At 35.6% G+C, this 22,934-nt stretch overlaps 1 protein-coding gene across 7 annotated transcripts in view; it reads left to right on the top strand.

Annotated features, from left to right (window-relative positions):
* Positions 1 to 22,096, top strand: part of LOC145256513 (sodium channel modifier 1-like) — a 61,304-nt gene extending 39,208 nt beyond the window's left edge. For all 7 annotated transcript variants that reach the window (XM_080115493.1, XM_080115498.1, XM_080115497.1 and 4 more), the window contains 3 exons: positions 7,166 to 7,269; positions 11,196 to 11,737; positions 18,847 to 22,096. In XM_080115493.1, the coding sequence (XP_079971619.1) occupies positions 7,166 to 7,269; positions 11,196 to 11,737; positions 18,847 to 18,937 (737 nt within the window). In that variant the 3' untranslated portion in view covers positions 18,938 to 22,096. The remainder of the gene's footprint in view (positions 1 to 7,165; positions 7,270 to 11,195; positions 11,738 to 18,846) is intronic.
* The last annotated feature ends 838 nt before the right edge of the window (positions 22,097 to 22,934 follow it).

Below are 22,934 nucleotides of genomic sequence, written 5' to 3' on the forward strand. Positions count from 1 at the left end.
AACATAGCAGCAGTTGTTCTACTCCGTGAATTCAATTTAACATTATATATAAATTTTTAATGCTGCAATATTTTAAGTTATAAATTTATTATTTTTTTTTTACTAGAATATCTTGTCTTTTTCTTTTCCAGTAAACAACTAGTCCTTTTACTTTTCTAAGTTTAATCTTAACCATATTACTTTTCATGCTTGCATTTTTCTATGTAATATATATACGTACACATGCATGTACATACATGACAAAAAAAATAGACACCCATAGAAACGGTTTATTTCAATAAACATATAATTTATATAAAAAATAAAAAATAAATGATCACAAATTTAATAACAAATCATTGGTTAACATTCCCCTTGTTTTTTTTTTAATGCTATGACCCTGCTAGGCATGGCATTGATCAGTTGGATATCATCTTGAAGAATTTCTTATCATGTTTGATACAATAATGCTAAAAGTTTAGGCTTAGAAGATGGCTTCTTTTTCTTTTTGCGAATGTTCCGGTCTAATATGCCTCAAAGGTTTTCAATTGGGTTCATATCCAGGGCCATGGAAGTTTATTAATCCCATTTTGGCTCAACCAATGTTGTGTCGCTCTAGCATAAATAGGGAGTTAATTTGGTTCATTTTACCATGTAAGAATATTGGTAGGAGTCCTTCATGTAATATTGAAACGTATTTAGCAGATGTTATCTTTGCACTCCACCAGGTCTGAGCGACCATCACTCAAAATTGCATTCCATACAATAACCGAGAAATCCTCGTGTTTTAGCATTGGCTGTTGTCTTTTTAAGTCAAACTTTTGCTGTGGGAGCCTCCATACCCATACAATTCCACTGTCAAGAAATAATGCAAATCGTGACTCATCAAAGAAAATGACATTGGTTCAAAAGGTCATAGGTCTCTCCATCATTTCACGAGCCTAATCTTTTCTGCACTTGATATTGGCAGTATGAAGAAGAGGTTTCCTTCTCGCAGCTCTACCATGATAGCTCGGGTTGTGAAGATACCTGACTGGGACTGTGTTGCAATGTCAGAGGCTTTGCACTGAGAATCCTCTTCAACATTTCTTTTCACAAGACATAAGGTTCTATCAGAGGCCCAGAGCAACCTGGATGAGGTTTTGTGCACTCTTTGCCCTCTCTTGTGAATTGTACGATCACTATATTAATAATAGAAAGGAGCATGAAAAGATCTTAAAGGGGTGGTTCAACAGGAACTTGTTCATGTTGAACTTGAAGACATCCAAGTTGTAGTCAGGTGGGAAACAGGCTACATTCTGCCTCCTGTGTGATCTTACTGGCCGATCATTTGGAGGCAGAATGTTTGCCTGCTTCCCACCTGCCTACAACTTGGATGTCTTCAAGTCCAACATAAACAAGTTCCTGTTGAACCGCCCTCTTAAGTAAGACACTTTATCAGATCTCCATTACGAGTGATTACTACGATGTTATCCCATTGATTACTGTACACGCAATAACCTTTATCCCCGATTGGCCGCTGGGCCTTGATAAATGGTGACTTCCTTGCAAAAAAAAAATCTACTATTTTGCATTGATTAAGACCACCTTCATATTGATCCATGATTCATCCTCGCAGAAATTCTGATAGATCTGATGCTCCTTTGGTTCGTAGCATGCTTCAGTGTTGTTAGATGCAATTTTAATGAGATACTCTAAGTTATTTCAGCACTATTCTTAGCTGTAATTATAAATAAGCATATATTAATCTTAGGAAGAATATTTATCTTAGTGTCTATTCTTCTATGTCATGTCTGTATGAATTGCATTTTCCCTAGATGTGAACACCTTGAAGATTGTGAATATGTTGTGGCCCTTACAGATATATGAAATTGCACTATCTCGCATTGAACGAATTCAACAGGTGTGTAATACATACCTGCGCAAGTGGCTTGGAGTCCCTTCTTGTTTTTCGAAAATAGGCCTATATACTAATGCTGGAAACCTACAGCTCCCAATATCTTCCCTAGTGGAAGAGTTCAATGGTGGAAAAGTGAGACTCCATATAATGATGAGGGACTCAGCTGACGAGATCATTAAAAAGGTACACCCAGCCAGAAATAAATTCAGGAACAAGATGGTCAGCCAGTAAGCCACACAGAAGGCAGAATGTGGCCTACAAATAAAGGATATAATAGGCGTTACTCAAACCAACAGATCTGGAATAGGCAGTACGTCCAGCAAAATATTCTCTAAAGAGGGTCCAAAGGAAGGAGATATGGTGCTCGAAGAGGTCATGGTGTTTGAGGAAGAGCAAAGAACAGCCATTGCTGTCGCTCAGGCCAAACAATGTGCATGAACAAAATGGAATGACATTGAACCAATTAAGTTATTGTGGAAATCCTTAATTGCGATGGAACCATTTATCATTTCTTCTTCGTTCTATGTATGATCTTCTGCCAAGTACCAAAAGGTACCTCCCCGACGTAACTACCCCCGACAAACCCGACAAGCTACTAAGTCTCATCCCTTTACAATAGAGATCCCTAGGTGCAAGAAAGCCTTTTACTCCAATAGTTTCTTCCCCAGAACTGCGGGTCTTTGGAACTCCCTTCCGGGATTCTGCTTTCCCAACTGCAATGATATGCAGAAGTTCAAGTGTAATGTTAACAAACATCTTTCTACTCATCTCCCTTCATAATGACCCCGCCAATTAAGTCCCTGATAGTAGCCCCCTGCTTTAAAGTGGCACTGTGCCTTGTTTGGGGTGAAAATTGAATAAAAAAAAAAAAAATGTGACCAATCTAAAATTATGGGGGTATACCGATTCACACCTGCATCTTTCATGTAAACAGGATCGGGGCACTCTGCGCCATGTAGTATCCGCATGCCCCAAATCGCTTCAGTTGTACACATGGCGACATAACCAGGTACTGGAGATAATTATTGAATTGCTGAGAACATAATGTGAGTCAGCAAACCAACAACCAGTGACAGACAAGGAACCCACAATCCAGTTTCACAAAGAAGGTAAACGTCCTGCGAGGAGGAAAAAATTCTAAAGTGAAGTTGAATGAAGTGAATAACTGGAAAATCTCAGCAGGTTTGAATACATCTCTACAATTTCCAGTTCACATAATCCAAACGGAAAAACGACCAGACATTGTAGCATGGTCTGACACAAAGAAGAGTGTCCTCCTGATAGAATTGACAGTTCCCTGGGAGGAGAACATAGAAGACGCACATGAGCGAAAGAAAAACTGATACGAGACACTATGTGCCGACTGCATAGAAAAGGGTTGGAGATGTTTTGTAATTTCTGTTGAGGTGGGCTGTCATGGATTTCTAAGCCACTCAGTCATTTTGTTCCTTACAAAATTGGGAATAACTGGCCACAAGCTGAAAGCTGCCTCTAATCGACCTAAAACCACAACTCAACAAGTGTCAGCTTGGATCTGGGTGAAGGAAAAAAGACTTCAGTGTGAGCAGATGTTAGAATTGAATTATTGTCGCAAGTTAAAAAAGGAAAAATTAAAAAGAACATTAAATAATTAATATTATAAAAAATATTCAATAATAACCGTTACTTGGTTTTAAAAAAACCCAAAAAACAAACCTTGAATATTTATATTTATTTATTTATTCATTTATTTTATTTATATTTATTTTTTATTCATTTAATTATTTTTTTAATTATTTTTTTTTTTTTCATATAATCACAAATAGCTTATTTTAAAAGTCACAGACTAGAAGTTACATGATCTAATATATTTTTGAAAAGAGTAAAAACGCACTTCGCTAATGGTGGTCGGGTTTTTGCTTTTGCCTTTAAAAAAAAAAAAAAAAGACGCTGTGTGAATTAAATCAATTAGCCAAATGCGAAGGGAGATAACTCAAAACTCAAAATATCTTATTAAAGGGAAAGAACTCTTAAAAAATTTTTTTCATGTGTCTGAACGCACACTCAATGTTAGATTGTTTTTTTTTTCTTTCTTTTTTTTTTCTACCACAATTTTATATGCGCCAATTGCAACAGTTGCAAATTTGAAGTGCTCTGACCAAATACATTAAACTTGAGTTAACCGACATCTGAAAGACTTCATTATGAAAAGACAGTATTTTTATTTTATTTTTTTAATCTTTTCTTTTAATTGATCAAGTTTTTTTTTTTTTTTTTTATATATATCCTACTCAGAGGCTAAATTATTAATAACTGCTGGTGGCACCAGATGTGGCAGTACTGTATTGAGCCACCGAAACTGTGTTATTCTGGTTGACAGCTGATGAGAGTAGAGTGTTGCACATGCTTTCACGTGTTGTATGATAAAAAACAAAAACAAAAAAATATCTATCTATCTATCTATCTATCTATCTATCTATCTATCTATCTATCTATCTATCCACACATAAATATTGAATATATACTAAAGACTAACATACATATATATTATATAAAAATATTGTATATATACTATATAAAAATATTGTATACATATATATACTATATAAAAATATTGTATATATACTATATAAAAATATTGTATATATATACTATATAAAAATATTGTATATATACTATATAAAAATATTGTATATATATACTATATAAAAATATTGTATATATACTATATAAAAATATTGTATATATACTATATAAAAATATTTTATATATACTATATAAAAATATTGTATTTATATACTATGTAAAAATATTGTATATATACTATATAAAAATATTATATATATACTATATAAAAATATTGTATATATATACTATATAAAAATATTGTATATATATACTATATAAAAATATTGTATATATATACTATATAAAAATATTGTATACATATATATACTATATAAAAATATTGTATATATACTATATAAAAATATTGTATATATACTATATAAAAATATTGTATATATACTATATAAAAATATTGTATATATATACTATATAAAAATATTGTATATATACTATATGAAAATATTGTATATATATATACTATATAAAAATATTGTATATATATTGTATATATATACTATATAAAAATATTGTATATATACTAAAGGGTAAAGATGCAAGTACATGTATGTGAACGCCTAATTTGCATGATTAATTTTTTTAAACAGTTCATAATGAATTACTGTCTGGTGTTATTCATTTCTAGTTTTATTGCCCTATTTTCTCTCTATATATGCAATAGTTTCGTCGACATTAACAGTAATAAATTATAACGATTTAATAATAGAAAAGATATATTACAAAAAACCTCTTAAAAATATTATTTTCAGTAATTTTCAGGGGCCATAATTGAAATGACAGCTGTTTTTTAGCAATTATCTTTGGTGACTCTATAACAACAGACGTGCCCAGAAGGAAAGTGTAATATCTTTTCTCATTCTGCAATTAGTCTAATCTATCCTTGATAAGTAAAGGAGGCATCCTGCTAGACAGAGGCAGTTATTTTTAATTTTTTGTTTAAAAACTGACGTTGTGTCTAACTTTACCGTTGTATTGTATACAAGGCAAACTAACACTTCAAATTAGTTAGCACATCCAACACCTCCCTATATATAAAGTATGTGTATCTATCTATATATCTATAAAAGTGTGTGTGTGTGTGTGTATGTACATTTCCCTACACAATAACTCTGTCAATTTTAATTCTACAGACTCAAAATTTGATATACAGGGTACTGAGATTTGGGAAAATCTTTGTGATTGGTTTTCGACCAGAAATTTGGCTGTTAAGGGGTCAAAGTTCAACGATTTGATTTTTGAAATCTCTACCAAACTCCTCCGCCAATTTTGGGTCTAAACACTTTAAATTTTAAATGTAGGTTACCTGGACATGGATTAAACTTTTTAATTTGATTCGAGTCCCCAAAAAATAAGTGTTAAGGCGGTCAAAATTGGGGTCAAAGTTTAAAGATTTTACCTCTGCAGTCTCTACTGACTTTTCTCTATAGTAGTTAAGGAAGTTTATTATATAGAAAGGCATTACTGTACATATGCACACTTTTTAATATATATATATATATATATATATATATATATATATATATATATATATGCACATAAAGTTATGAACAGTACATAGGGCCCGAGCAAAGCCGGGCTGAACTGCTAGTATGTTTATATATTTCTATTTATAAGATTTATAACCGATCATTATGAATGTTGCAACACAGTATCTAGATGTAAAAGGTGAAGAATGCAGGCTATATTTAGTTTAATTTAGTTTCATGAAAAAGATGGGTGTGAAAGATTTTTATAAAATTTAAACAATAAATATTAGACATCAATTAATAAATATTTCACAAATTTCAGTTTCTTTCGAATATTTTAAAGGCACAACCTCTCTTTGAAAATTCAGATATTTCAGATTTGCATTAAATTTAATCCATAGTCGTTAGACACTAAATTAACAAGACTCCATGAATTTAACTTTCATCTTAAGGCCTCTTAAGCTTTAAATTAGGTATTTGCTAGAATCAAAATAATGTAACGAATTTTGATTGAAATAAGGATTCTAGACATTAGGCTTAGTAGTATTATATCTTGATTTAATATTAAACGATGAAAGTGGTGCAAAACTGTTCATCATATACAAGTTCGAGGTAAGATAATGAGTAAGAAGCAAAATTCTGGGGTTTATGTTCCAATGGTTGCGTAACTAATTTTTAAACAGTTTATAATAAATTAATGCTTGGTGTTATTTGGTTGCAATTGGATAGAACTACTTCGAATATATTTGGAATAGTTTTCTCAGTATTAAAATAATTAAAGTGATTTCATTCAAAAAAAAAAAAAGGATAAATAAAACCATGGTTATATTTGAAAGGAGGTGCACAAAAATCATTTATTTATAACTTAACTAACAGAAAGACCCAACATTGCCCGGGATTGAATGATGATCAACAAATGTTTTACATTCCTATATTTTTATTGTCATCGAAATCTGTGAAATCACCCATTTTTATATTAAATCAATTGATTGCCTGCTCTAGTTGGTTGACTGTGTTTCTCCAAAGGGGATAAAGAAGTTCTTTAGGGGACAGATGAAGCAATGCACCCTGTCAGGTCAGTGTGTGGTCGAATCACTCAGTATGGGGGCGGGGTTGATTCACAAGAGAAAATAGATCATTTGTGACTGCTACACATGTATTTAAATTAAATTTGTTTTTTTTCTTTTTTCTGCAGATGCCAAGCGAGTCAATGTGAAAAAGCAAGAAATCAAAGAATTGATTGAAATTCGTTTGCAAGAACAACTTTTGCAGAATGGTGGTTCCACTGCTTTGCCTGGGGTAAGATTTTATTTTCAAACCATTTTTTTTATATTTGAGGTGTGTGTGTGGGGAGGGGGGTGGGTGAAGTACTATTGCTAAGGATAATAAGACAAAAGGCCAAAGTTATCATTATTGATAGTTTGTTTAAGAGCAAAGTGTAGTTTCTGTTCTGATACTATACTTCACTTTTTCTGTCCTCAGTCAGTGAAGAAAAAATTCTTCTAGACTGAGGTAGTTATTATTTTTGTTCCAATCCAGAGTGCCTCCTTTTGGGAAGCTAAACTTTTTCCACATCAAAAAACCCACCATATATCTACAGGGTGGAATGATGAAATTGTCGTCCTAGAAAAAATGACATGATTCCCTTTTCGTTTGATGAAAACCGGTTTTCTTTGTTGCAGACTATCTACTAGTTGGCCAGTTGTGTACAAATCCCACGAATGATAGGAGCCTTCTATCATGTCTGAAAGTGACACAATGTTTAACAAGCAAAATCAGAGATGCGCTACTGCATAACTCATGCTCTCTACCGATTCAAATTATGAGAACAGGGCCATTGCCAGCACCCTCAAAATGTAAATTTGGACAGTTCAATGCTTGACAACCCACGGTTATGTTCTTTGGTGTGGTTTCATGTGAGGGCCACATCATGTCATCTCACATCTTCGAAGTTGGCTTGAAAGTCAACACCACAGTGTACCTGGATGTGTTGAAGAGTGTGATGATCCCTTGGTGGAATCAGGTGGCCGCTGACAGACCCTGAGTGTGGCAGCAGGACTCCGCACCAGCTCACCAGTCCAAAGAGACCCAGGCTTGGCTTCAGAAGGAGTGCTATGACTTTGTCTCTTTGTCTCTCACTGCTCCCCTCCTCTCCTCCTCCGACCTGACCCTGCTGGACTACTTCGTTTGATCATATATCGAGAACATCACCAACACGACCTCCCACAACATCAATGCCTGCTTCCGGTTCCAAACCCTTATTAAGGCGGTGATTGCAGCTGAAGGTGGCTACATTAAATAAATGTCAGCTTTATTATATAATCGAGTTACCTGAATTGATTTTTATCAACAAAAGTTTTAAAATAAAGCTGTAGTGTTGTTTTCTTTAGGGTGATAAATTTATTGTTCAACCCTGTAATTTGTCTTCATGAGGAGGAACTCTTTCAGAAATAGGGGAGAGAACTTCATGTTCCGAAACTAACAAAAAGGATTGTGAATATTTATTGATCTCTTGCACATGAGTTCGTTATTATCAAGCAAAGTCCCCCACCCCCACCCCCCGACGCTTGCTACAGGCCTATCAGACTAAAATCAAACATCATAAAACAGGGCTTTACGTTGCGAATGAAATGATCCCATTTGCGAATTATTTTTCAAGTGCCGACTAGAAATAATAAAACGCTTATCTTTTGGCAATTCTTTTATTTTTATATCGACATTTTTTCAAAGCTTATTGCTTTAAAAAAAAAAATGCCTTTTCAACCATTTTTTTTTGTTTAAACAAATGCTATAAGCAATAAAAGTTTAATAGAAAAATATACTCTTTTGTTAACAAAGCTGTTAAAACAAAAACATCTTAAGATATTTGAATGTTTATACCTTCAAGCAGATGCAATTTCAACATAAAATGACTGAAATACTAGAATTTAACCAAGATATTGATGGTAGCGTTTGTGAGTTTATTTCTTTTTTTACACACTCTTAGAAGTGTGACTGATTTATGCACAATATGTCGTAGCCTCGTAGGAGATGTCCTTTTCTCCTCCTTGCAACCTCTATCTCACAGAAGAGATGTTGCGAGTTTGTCTCTGATGTATCGTTATTTTCATGGAAAGTGTTCAACTGAGCTTCAATCTATGGTCCCCCCTCGCCAAACTTTCACAAGAAACACTCGTCTAGCTGTAAACACTATCAATAATTTCCCCCACTCTTTATCTGTGCCTAAACCTAAACATAGATTCCATGAACAACGCTTCTTTCTTAGAACTGCATGCCTGTGGAATTGTCTTCCATTTTCCTGCTTTCCGGCTGACTACAATATGGTTGTGTTCAAGTCTAAAGTAAATAAGTTCTTGATGAGCCGTTCCATATAAGTTATTAAATTTACCAAATTTTCATTACTAATGATTACTATATTGACTAATTTCTACTGTACACTCTTTAACCCTTATCCTTGAGTGGCCTCTGGGCCTTGATAATGTGGTGATGTATAAAAAAAAAAAAGTTGGTGTTTTTTCACGTCTGCATTGCTTCTATGCATTCTCCCTCAGTGATTACCAAGACAAGAGATGACACAGTCAGAACAGAAAATGAAGAAGAGAACCATAACACGAAGCGCATACAGTCTTACGAAACCTAATACAGATAATCTATATCCTATGCTTAGTAGTGAAAACGAGAGTTTGTGATGTCCGTTCATGAAACTTCATGATAATTTTATTCTAATGAATCTCTACTACTATATAAAAGGAACTTTGTGTATGTAAGTTCATTCCCTATGGACTCGGAAACAGCTGGGCCGATTTTTATGAATTTTCACACAAAGGTACTTTATGTGCCTGGCAGTGTTCTTAGAAAGGTTTTGTATTGGAATGTCTTTGGTAAGTATTGATAATCGAAATAATCAATGGAAGTTTTTGACCAACAATGTCTGTGTTGCATCTTTCGGGTTCACTGACACCAATTTGTCCCAAATGCCGCCATCCGTTCGCGCTGCCAGGTTCTATCCCTCAAACAGACCCTCCTTTTGAGATGTCTCCGATAGTTTGGTTACACGCTGTGCAGCCGGCAACCAGATGACTTCATCCATGCCACCATCAATCCAGCCCCACTCCAGGGTTGGAAGAAACAATGCAGTAGTCAGCTGAAAATCTGGCTCAGCATGGTGAAGCAAGATGCCGATCTGATCCTGTATTCTCGCCTCTGCAGAGTGTGCTGCTGGAACCGCAAATGGCTGGACCTGATATCGACTGCAGATTGAAACCGACATGCCTGGGAAGCGTCTATATGAGATGCAGAGAATTCAGTTAGCGGAGTTGACGTAACCGACCCACGGTGAATACTGAAACAACAACAACAACAATCAAAATAATTTGATAAAAGAAAGAACAGGCGATTTTGACCAAAGTTAACACCTTATCCATGTCTAACATCACAAGTGCATTTGAGAAGCAAGCACAAGCAGAAAGGCCTGACATCTAAAATAAACAGTAAGTTCTTTGATATGATAAAGGCACATTCAAAATGAATGCTTCTATTTAGAGCACGATTGAACCATGGTACTTGACATTTGCATGTTAAACTTTAATTCAAGCCATTATATACAAAAAAAAAAATTGATAAAATCGACAGTAGGTTCTCTAAATATTATAAATGATGAACGGAACAAAGTTTGATGACTCATGAGGATTAGGGTTGTTCACAAGTATTTGTTGACATTAGATTTGAAGATGGTCATCATAGTTTCTGTTTTTTGTGATCATCATCATCATCATCATCATCATCATCATCATTATCATCATCATATGTTTGATTTCCTTTTTCTTTTTTTTTTTTTAAAAACTCTTATTCACCCCAAATAATATACATTGCCACTACTTTGTTACTATTTGGGACATTATGTGGGGAGTTGAGCAGCAAGATGTCTATTCACATTGTATTTAAACTATGAGTTTGTCAGAGCACATCCCGTTAAAATACTTGTAAATATAAGTATAAGGGGAAATTATGGTAGGAGTCAGATTTATAGGGTGGGGTGGGGGAGGGGGTGATGCAACATGGGTGGGGGTTAGCAAGGCTAAAAGCTACTCAAGAGTAATAGTAAATGAGATCAAAGTGATAATTTTATTCTAATGGCAGAGCTAAACTCACGTATGTGAATGAACCCTTGTGAGTTTCAGAAATTTATACTCCTCCCCCATTTACTTTTTCGTTTTTTTTTGTAGGTTTCTCCAACTTCCGTCACTTCTACTTCGTTGCAGCTAACCAATTCGCCTTACGATGCCCGAGCTTTGAAGAACAAAATAAAACTTCATGAACGCAGACCAATCATAAATCTTTCACCTTCTTCTGTAAACGCCGAACCATTTCTCGGCGCCGCTAAAACTCCTTTCAGTCTTTTGAAAAGCTCTTCTTCTTCTGCAGAGAAACCAGAATCTCTAAAGCCATACGCAAGGAAGAACGCAACAAAAGATAAACCAAATTCCTCTGCAAATACAAAACAGCTGAGGAGAGAAGTCTTCATGGCGGATAATTTACCCTCAAACGTAAAACATAAAAACTCTGAGTTTGAACCGTTCAAAATGAAAGCTGAATGGGAGAATTTCACTGCGAGTTTAGATAAAAAGAAATGTGCAAACTTAAAACCGACCTCCAATACCCCCAGCGATGGTCGATCATCAGCAACTTTTCCTGCTGAAGACACAAAGCTAAACGTCATGGACCCCCAAAAGAAAGAACTGATGCAGAAACATTGGCAAGTTGCTGGGTAAGTAATAGACATTAATTAAAAATGGGGATTTTCATTTATAACATTCTATTAAAATTATTATTTTTATAATTTTGTTATTATAAAATTTATAATTATTATTATATTATGAGGAATAAAAGTTATTTATAAGTTTCTTATATCATCAGAACAATAAGGAAACATAAAAGGGGAAAATTAAGAAAAAAAAAACACTTTAGGCCATGGAATTTCGAAGTTAAATGCTTCTTATCAGAAGTGGAGAAGAGCCAGAATTATACACAAAATGCAAATATAGATAAAAACTGGCTTAATATAAGGTTGAAATGAAGGTTCTTGCGGATTTTAACTTTTGAATTAAGATGAATATATCTCGGCTGAAACAAAAATTTATTAATCGAAATAAACACCATCAGAAGCAATACACTTTCACCAACGCAAAACAAGTCTATTTATGCCGTAACATAAAAATCTTGTGTTCTGGTGGTAATGATGTTGCTGAAGGCTTTTTTGATATCGCTTAGATTTTTGAAGCATTTCTCACACAGAAAGTTGTTGAGAAAGTGAGAGTCGGTAGGTGGAAGGTCTGGTTGGTTGGTTGGTTTTGTTTTACGGCATATCAACCCTTTTCGGATTATTTAATGCCGAATCCAAAGATTTTGAAGAAAAAATTTTTTAATAGGGTCAGAGTGGACCTGGGAGCAATGGTAATTAAAGGGTGGCTCCACACTCCCCAAAGCCCACAAGCTGGGGCCTCACCACTGGATATATAAGGTCATATCCAGGACCCCCATTGAGGGACTTTTACCCTCTGCAGGGGGGCAGTCGGTGTATTCTAATGCCCCACCGACAGGGCCGGAAAGGTCTGGAGAGTATGGCAGATGAGGCAGAGTTTTGTAGCCCAATTCATTCAACTTCTGCAGGGTCAGTTTAGCAACGTGCGGTTGGGCATTGTTGTGGAGGAGAATTGGGCATTTTCTGTTGACTAATGCTGGGTGTTGTTGTCGGAGTTTCTGATGCATTTCATCCATTTGTTAGCAGTGCTTCTCAGCCATAAAATGGTTTTGCCTGCATTCAAAAAACTAATGGGGGAGACAGATCAATAAACAGTCAACATGACCTTCTTTTGGTGCAACTCTGACTTCAGGAAATGTCATGGAGCTTCGTTGGCATCTAACCACTGAGCTGAGTGCCACCGGTTGCCGTAAAAAACCCATTTTTCATCGCAAGTCACAACCCAGTCAAGAAACGGGTTGTTCTTGTTGCGTAAAAGAAAGGAAGATAACACTTCATAACTGCGTTTCTTTTGCTTGTCATTCAATTCGTGAGGCAACCACATATCAATTTTTGTCTTTCCAATCTCTGTCAAGTGGTTGGAAATCAGCGTATATGTTCCGTCTAATTTAGCAGCAAGTTCTCAAACAGTTGTGCATGGCTTGGCTTCAACTAAGGCTCTTAATTGATTGTTGTCAATATTTGATGGCCGACCACTATGCTCATCATCTTCAAAACTCTTGTCACCGCCACAAAATTTCTTAAACCACCATTGTGCTGTGTGTTCAGTAATGATTCCTGAGTCAAACACTTTGTTGATATCGTGAGCTATTTCAGCAGGTTTTTGGCCAAGCTTGAATTGAAATAAGAAAATTGTGCAAATTTTCTTATTTTCCATCTTGTATTCAACAATGAAAAGAAGACATAATTGTTTTTAAACGATTGTAATTTAAATGATTTGATGAAGTGAAAAAATACTCTATAAAATGATATATAAAGTAAAGGTATTATAATGAAAACTTATTTGGAAATATATCATTTGAAATCAAAATTAAAAATTCTGCAAGAACGTTCTTCTCAGCTTAATAACATTTGAATATGAAATGAGAATGAAGGACTAGGATAGTAGGTACAATATATTAGATTAAATCGGAAGTATACAGTAAAAGAAAAAGAAAAATATGAGTCGCTATGAAATAATGGAGCAAATAATAAAAGATGGAGAAGGGTTGGAGGAAGAAAGAAAAGGAGGAAGAAAGAAAAGGAGGAAGAAAGAAAAGGAGGTAGAAAAAGAAAATAAGAGATGGGGAAATACATTTTTTTTTATTACATTTTTACCCCAAACAAGGCACATTGCCACTTTGATGTAGGGGGCTACTATCAGGGTCATAATCTACAGGGGGAACTATGTGGGAAGTTGGGCAGCAAGATGTCGGTTCATGTTTCACTTGAACTTCTGCATGTCAGTACAGTTGGGGAAGCAGGAACCTGGAATGGAATTCCAAAGTCTAGCAGTTCTGGAGAAGAAACTATTGGAGTAGAAAGCTCTCTTACATCTAGGGATCTCTACTGTGAAGGGGTGGGATTTAGCTGCTTGTTGAGTTTGTCAGGGGTATTTACGTCAAGGGGGTACAAGTGCTTGCAGTTCGTCGGAGCATTCACCATTAAAGTACTTGTAGAACAGGCAGAGGGATGCTACATTTTGTTGATGGAACAGAGGCTGAAGGTAATCTCGTCAGCATTAGACAAAGCCAAACTCTTTGTCAAGAACTTTGCAGCTAATTCTACCTTTTGCGATCAAGGCCGCCAACCCCCAATATTTCCTCCTGTATCTGAAAACACACTATGTGATATACGTATATCTGTACGTGATGTTGCCAAGCTAATCAAAAACCTTGATTCCAGTAAAGCAACTGGCCCTGATGGTATTCCAATTATAGTACTCAAAATACTTCAACCTGAACTAGCGCCCATACTTACAAAACTGTTTAAACGTTGTCTTAAGGAGAATAGTTTCCCATCTCCCTGGAAAATTTCATCAGTATGCCCTGTATTTAAGAATTCAGGTGATCGCTCATCCCCCTCTCAGTACAGGCCAATAAGTCTCCTGTGCGTCATGAGTAAGTTGCTAGAATCTGTGTTAAATACAGAAGTAATCAATCATCTCAACAAAAATAACCTTCTTAGTGACACTCAATATGGTTTCCGTTCTGCTAGATCTACAGCAGATGTGCTTACAGTTATATCTCATAGGATTAGCAAATCTCTCGACGGAGGCAACCTTTCCAGGGCAATTGCTCTTGACATATCTAAGGCCTTTGATAGGGTTTGGCATAAAGGTTTACTTCATAAGATCTCTAGCTATGGTATAGCTGGAAATGTCTTCTCAATTATTAAATCATTTCTTTCTGATAGGTTCATAAGAGTAGTAGTTGAGGGGCAAAAATCAGAAGCCCACAGTATTAATGCCGGTGTCCCTCAGGGGTCCATCCTGGGCCCAACTCTTTTCTTGATCTACATTAATGATCTTCCAAATCACATCCTTACATCATTTGTAGACATTTATGCTGACGACACTACCATTTATGGTAGCACATCTAAGACAGTAAATGACCAAGTTCTCTCCAATTCTCTCTCCTCTGATCTTGAGCATGTAGTACAATGGGGAAAGGAGTGGCTGGTTACTTTTAATGCATCTAAAACCAAGCTTCTCTCTTTACATCATCAACATTCTGATCCCCATCTGGCATCAATTGAAATGAATGGCTCTCGTCTTTAGGAGGCCTCAAGTTTTGACAAGCTTCTGGGCTTGACCATTACTCCTGATCTTAAATGGAACACGTACATCAAATCTGTTGCCAAGGCCGCTGGAAAAATGGTGGGATCTTTCTATCGATCCAGTAGATATCTCACTGCTGATGCAATTCTCTATTTATATAAGAGCCAAGTACGTCCAAGGATGGAATACTGTTGCCACATCTGGGCAGGAGCTGCTAGAAAGGACTTGTCCTGCCTTGATAGAGTTCAAAATAGACTTCGTAGCCTCGTAGGAGATGTCTTTTTCTCTTCCTTGCAACCTCTATCTCACAGAAGAGATGTTGCGAGTTTGTCTCTGATGTATCGTTATTTTCATGGAAAGTGTTCGACTGAGCTTCAATCTATGGTCCCCCCTTGCAAAACTTTCACAAGAAACACTCGTCTAGCTGTAAACACTATCAATAATTCCCCCCACTCTTTATCTGTGCCTAAACCTAAACGTAGATTCCATGAACAAAGCTTTTTTATTAGAACTGCACGCCTGTGGAATTGTCTTCCGTTTTCCTGCTTTCCGGCTGACTACAATATGGTTGTCTTCAAGTCTAACGTAAATAAGTTCTTGATGAGCCGTTCCATATAAGTTATCAAATTTAACAAATTTTCATTACTAATGATTATTATATTGTCCAATTTCTACTGTACACTCTTTAACCCTTATCCTTGAGTGGCCTCTGGGCCTTGATAATGTGTTGATACCTATGAAAAAAAAAAAAGAAAAAAAGTCCAGTGTGAACAAGTTCTAATTGAATCGTCCCCCTAAGTAATCCAAGTTACAAAATTCCCACTGTTTACTATGCTAAAATCACAATGACTAATGTATACCTATTAACCCTTATCCTTGAGTGGCCTCTGGGCCTTGATAAGTGGTGACACCCATGTAAAAAAAAAAAAAAAAAAAAAAAAAAAAGCTTAGATGACAGTTCAGGACCTATCAGGTTCACGACTCTCTTTTGAACCTTGTCTAGGAGCGAGAGACTAGTAGCAGATGCACCAGCCCAAATATGACAGCAATACACCATACATGGGCGAATGGTGGCCTTATAGAAGTACAGGATACTTTCGGGCGTTAGTAGCTTTCTAGCACGGTAGAAAGAACCTATCTTCTTCGCAATGGTCCTGGCAATGCTCTCAATGTAATTGTTCCAACTCATGTTTCCTATGAACGTTAGGCCGAGGAGTTTAAAAGATGTACTGTCAGATAAAGAGTCTTTGGCCATTGCTATTAGTGTTAGAGAAATTTTTTTGTAATTATTGAAGGAAACAAGTTTAGTCTTGGCAGCATTGAATGTGACCATCCATTTTTGTCCCCATTCCACTACAGATTGGAGGTCATCCTCTAGTGTTTCTGCCATTTCTTTAGATATGTGTTCATTTGTTTTCCTGTTGTGTCTGTTATAGAGCGTGGTGTCATCAGCATATATACCCATCTCATAGACAATTTTGTCAGGGAGGTCATTTATAAATATTAGGAATAATAGAAGTCCAAGGATAGACCCTTGAGGCACTCCCGCATTTATATCATATTGTTTAGATGTACGACCGTCAAGGACAACCTGGATTTTTATATATAAACAATCTGCAAGTAAAGAAAATAGGATAAAAAACTTTAAAATCTGTATTTGCTCTTCTTAATAGTGTTGAGCTTTTTTTTTATCTTGGCAAGTTTGCTTTGTTAAAGATATTCTTAATGATAACAATTATATGAATCGAAAAAGTCTGAGTTGCACAACGATGTTCGTTTTATATAGGTCTGAACGCTTCTTTCTTAGAACTGCCCGCCTATGGAACACTGTTCTGCTGGTTTGCTTCTCGACTGACTACAATATCATTGCCTTCAAGTCCAATGTAAACAAATTCGGAAAAGTCTGACAATGTTCACAGGCCTAAACGCTTCTGCCCCCCCCCCAAAGTTGCTTTTATAGTACTCAGGCACACCTCAAAATCACATGTGAGACACGATTTTTCGAGAACTGTTTGTAACCGTGGACATTAAAAGACCACTGTCGCCATCTTGGATATTTTCGTTTTTCCTTCTCAGCCCGCACAACAGACAGAAACGAGTATGTTTTTGCAGTAAGCTTTCTCTATTTTCCTCACGTTATATTTTATCCAAAACCTCTGGCCTTGATGGAGGGGTGACTAAAACTTGTTGCTATGATTTCAAATGATCTGAAATAACAGCAAGGAGAGACTTGATTCCAAATATTTCTCATATGTTATATCTCCCATCTCTTGGAAATATGGTACGATTATGAATATCTCCGGTATTAAATAACAATTATACATTGTGAAATTTACTTAATGTATGAAAACCAAAAAGGGGAGATATAACATGAGAAATATTTGGAATCAAGTCTCCTCTTGCTGTTATTTCAGATCATTTGAAAGCATAGCAGCAAGTTTTAGTTTCGCCTCCATCAAGACCAGAGGTTTGGGGGGAAATATCAGATATTTTATAATTCATATGCAAAACTAGGAAAAAGAATGCCTATGATTGAAACATTTTATGGCTGTAAAAAAGTGCCAAAAATAGGCTCTGGATGATGGATGATCCCCCTTAAAGTGTGACCTTAAGGGCAAATGTCACATAGCTCACTACACAATTCAGGTCATTACCTTTCCAACGAGCCTTCATTTGTTAAATTCTGATCAGTAGTTGTTAAGGTTTGGAACTTATAAAATTGCCAAAAAAGATGATATACACATATATCTATACTGGTAGAAAAATTGAATATTGAAGTGCTCACATCTTTGGTTCTATGGGACGAAACTATGTGAAACTTTGCAGGCTTTTTGGAGATTATAATACTATTCTATGGTCAAAATTTTATGACAATTGGTAAAACAGAACCTATATTTTCAAACCAATAAAATATGCCCAAATTTGCCCACATTTCTATATATAGTGTTCTGGTAGGCCAGCTACAGTTTTACTGCTTTGGAATGAATTTTGTTTAGTTTTTTTTTTTTTTTTTTTTTTGCTTGCTTGTCTCCCCTGTGGATTTGCCAGGCCACTGGTATATATAGGTAAGATCTATTGGGTTATTTATTTTTTTTTATTAGCAATTAGCAATTTTGTTGTATTTAATTGTTTCGCTTACCTAAGCGGCGAGGGAGTTACCTGCCCTTTGTTTATTTGCATTGCCCCTCCCGCTCTTTTTTTTGGGACATAGATTTTTGTTACTATTATTAATTTGATTTATTAAATATTTAAATATTTTTTTTACTTTAAATATTTATTAAATATTTATGTGTATAAAAGTTATCCATGAACACGTGTTTCTGGGTATCACCTGTCATCAGCATGGCTAAACTTTTAAATGAGAATCAAACTCATAATCGCCCAATCGGCAGTCTGATGTTTTACCACCGAGCTACGACATCCTGTCAAATTTTTATGCATGATTTTATCGCTTTTAAATTTAAGATTTATTGTGTTTATTTATTTTTTTTATTTGCGTTTCTGCTGTATTTAATAAAAAAATAATTGAATAAAATTAATAATAATAATATATATTTAAAATTTTTATTATTTACAGATCAGGTTGGAGGAAAGATTGGACCGGAAAATGGGAAAAGGATGAGGAAGCTGAATTTGATTCCGATGAAGAACCTCCAGATTTTGATTAAAAATTATTTTCCATGGATTTTACTTGAAAATTCTATTTTTCTCTGGAAATGGACAGATAATCGGCAACAATTCAGTTGAACAACCACATGACTATATAAAGTAATTAACATCTTCACGGTGATTCTCGTTGTTATGGGTTCAATTCTTGAATGCCTATCCATTTTCTTTCTGAGGAACAAGGAAAATTCACTTTGAAATACAGAATCCCTAGACAATGATGGCGGAATGAGAAATAATATCTTCCTTTGTTAACATGTTCTTTGACAACGGCAAATGTGATATTCTGTATTTCTTGTCTTATAAGATGCTGAGATTAACAGAAGGCATTTATCAAAAATGGATTCATGAATTCTTAATTCGGAAACTTCTGCTGCCTTGCACAAATCTACCTCAATCTCATAAGACATAGGCATGTTTTCTTTTTTTTTTGCTTGAAAAAACAAACATGCATTTGATATGACTGAAAATACAATAATGTGTCATATTTGATGGACAGCATTTGTAATGTCCGGGAACCAACACGCTGTATGCCTCAGTCGCAAAGTGGACAAAGAATAGAAAAGAACTTTAACTCACTTTTTCTTTGTGAAAGCGTGATTCTCCATTTTTTTTTCTTTCTTTCTTTACTGGTGACGTCATTTTGCATGCATTTACGTCATTTTGGTGACATTTTGGTGGCGTCATTTTGGTGACGTAATTTTGGTGACGTCATTTTGGTGACGTCATTTTGGTGACGTCATTTTGGTGGCGTCATTTTGGTGGCGTCATTTTGGTGGCGTCATTTTGGTGGCGTCATTTTGGTGACGTCATTTTGGTGACGCCACCAAAATGACGTCATTTTGGTGGCGTCATTTTGGTGGCGTCATTTTGGTGGCGTCATTTTGGTGACGTCATTTTGGTGACGCCACCAAAATGACGTCATTTTGGTGGCGTCATTTTGGTGGCGTCATTTTGGTGACGTCATTTTGGTGACGCCACCAAAATGACGTCATTTTGGTGGCGTCATTTTGGTGGCGTCATTTTGGTGGCGTCATTTTGGTGACGTCATTTTGGTGACGTCACCAAAATGACGTCATTTTGGTGGCGTCATTTTGGTGGCGTCATTTTGGTGACGTCATTTTGGTGACGCCACCAAAATGACGTCATTTTGGTGGCGTCATTTTGGTGGCGTCATTTTGGTGACGCCACCAAAATGACGTCATTTTGGTGGCGTCATTTTGGTGGCATCATTTTGGTGGCGTCATTTTGGTGGCGTCATTTTGGTGACGTCATTTTGGTGACGTCATTTTGCACACATCCACGTTTTGTTACAGATTGACATTCATGATCTGATAGAAGTGGATGCTGCAGGAGGAAATCAGCACAGCACGTGCACAATCACCGCAGTTTTCCTACAAAACATTTTCCAGCATTTTACATTAGGCAGAATTTTCATGGACAGGGTTTCTTGCCGTCTGTGGAACATATTACTACAAGACTTCTTTCCTGCAAATTACAACCACCCCATACCATTGATTAATGATATTACTCTCATAGTGTTCCTCATCTAATAATGTATTTGGCTCTTGTACAGGTAGAACATTGCATCCATTTTTCTAGCCATATTGGCAACTGAATTAATTAAGTCTTCCATTTCAGATCAGCAGTGAAGCTCAGTTACGTAAATTTATCAAAACAGGATGATTCTTCATGATGAAAGCCATTCAGAAGTAAGATGCGTCCCAAGATGGAGTAATGATGCCACCTCGAGTGTTACCGCGTAAAGCTATCCTTGCTGCCTAGAAACAGTACAAAACCTACTTAGTAATTATCTTCTTTACAGACCGTTTCTCACAGCAAAGTATTGCTACTCCCTCCTCTCTCTCTACTCCCTTGTAATTGCCATGGATTGTGTTAGACTGAACTCAAATCTCTAGTTGTTCTTCATAACACATTCATAGCAAGAACTCGTCTTCTACCACAGCAGAAAGGATTGTGTCTAGTGTCAGGTGGAATTTCTATGGATAGAGCTTCTTTGCAAAAGTTTTTGTCTGTGGAACACATTACTGTAGTGAATAGCAATTGTCTGATATGAAAGGTTTCCCCAACATTGATCAAAGTTAATTGCTTTCAAGACGTCCTGCCATGAAAGGCCGCTGACGGCTTTGCTTTGAGGAGTTTTGCTTTATTTATACGAAAAAGACGAACACGCGAAAGGATGGAATAGCATGAATTTTATAAAAGTTGATCAAAATAAATGTAGAGACGAGTTCCGTTTGTAAATCATAGATATTATAATCTAGGAAGCATATAAAAAGTTGTAAAACAGTAACCCCCTCCCCCAACCGAAAAAAGCCTTGGACTTACAAAAACGCGCGCAGCCGTTTTGCCTTTTATATATATGTAGAAGAGCCAATTGTCTATTGATTATTATATTATATTGTAGTGGTCGCCCAGTGTTTCCCAATCAGATTGACCTCTTAGCTAGTTTTACCAGCTAAAAACCAAATCAAATTTGTTCCACAATTCCAATTTCTTTATATATCAAGTTTCAAGTCTGTAGCCCCAAAATTCAAAGAGTAGTTTTGCATAGACTGTTCCACACACATATTGGATAATCCAGATCCTGGGGGAGTGACGTCAAACTAAAGTCCCTTACAAGTCTGGATGCAAGGTCTAGGAGATGATGTCGAAGGGGGTCAAATTGTAGAACGTAAAATCCCCAGTCAGCGAATTTGATCCACATTTTCAAAACAATACATGGTTGGAATCTTGACGTTATATAAGCCAATAAAAAGAGATGGGAAAGTGACACGAGAGAGAGTGACACGAGAGAGAGTAACACAAGAGAGAGTGACACGAGAGAGAGTGACACAAGAGAGAGTGACACGAGAGAGAGTGACACAAGAGAGAGTGACACAAGAGAGAGTGACACGAGAGAGAGTAACACAAGAGAAAGTGACACGAGAGAGTGACACGAGAGAGAGTAACACAAGAGAAAGTGACACGAGAGAGAGTGACACAAGAGAGAGTAGCACGAAGGAGAGTAACACAAGACGTGTGCTGAGCAACACATTCTTCTCCACATACCTGCACCTCCGCCATGCACGCCATTAGACTTGTCAAATTCATTCTAAAACCAAAAAGTTATATTTTGAATAAAAAAATTATTTTTATAACCAGTTGTGTATGTTTTTATTATCGCCAACGATGGTATAAATCGAGAAATGACAAAGATGCATTTCTTAGAAATTAAATAGACTTAAAAACACATTTGATGATCAGCCACCAGCAAAAGATAAAACACCAGTTTTGGCACCATGATCAATTTTATTCTCGTAAGAATAAAGAAAAGAACCAGCACCATGAAGAAACAACCAAGAAAATGGGTCCTTGAAGAACACAGAAAAAAAAAGCAAGAAAAACAAAATAAGTAGCGTTCAATATTTTTCCCCCTCTGTGTTTCTGCTCTTGAAAAGAACCCCCCCCCAAATATATATATATATATATATATACACACATATATATATATACACACATATATATATACACACATATATATATATACACACATATATATACACACACATATATATATATATATATATATATATATATATATATACACACACACATATATATATATATATATATATATATATATACACACACACACACATATATAACAAAAAGGAACAAACCGAGTTATGCATTCATCTATGTTTCGTCTTTTTTCGAGACTTCCTTTGGATGAAACGTTGATGAACACATAACTTGGTTTGTTCCTTTTTATTTCTCTATTTTGTCAGAATACTATTTACATTATTCTCATCATATATATATAATATATATATGTATCTATGTATGTATGTGTATAAGACTTATTTGTGTATGCAGTAAGTAAAAAGAAAAGGAAAAATCAAATTTGTTAAAAATAAATGCTTTTTTTTGTTTTGTTATAAATTTTATTGTGATTTTTTTTATTTTTAAATTGTTGATTTCTTTTATGTATTTTAA

The sequence above is a fragment of the Euprymna scolopes genome, chromosome 32, assembly GCF_053919585.1.
Source record: "Euprymna scolopes isolate OS-2025 chromosome 32, ASM5391958v1, whole genome shotgun sequence".
In the NCBI taxonomy this organism is placed as follows: domain Eukaryota; kingdom Metazoa; phylum Mollusca; class Cephalopoda; order Sepiida; family Sepiolidae; genus Euprymna; species Euprymna scolopes.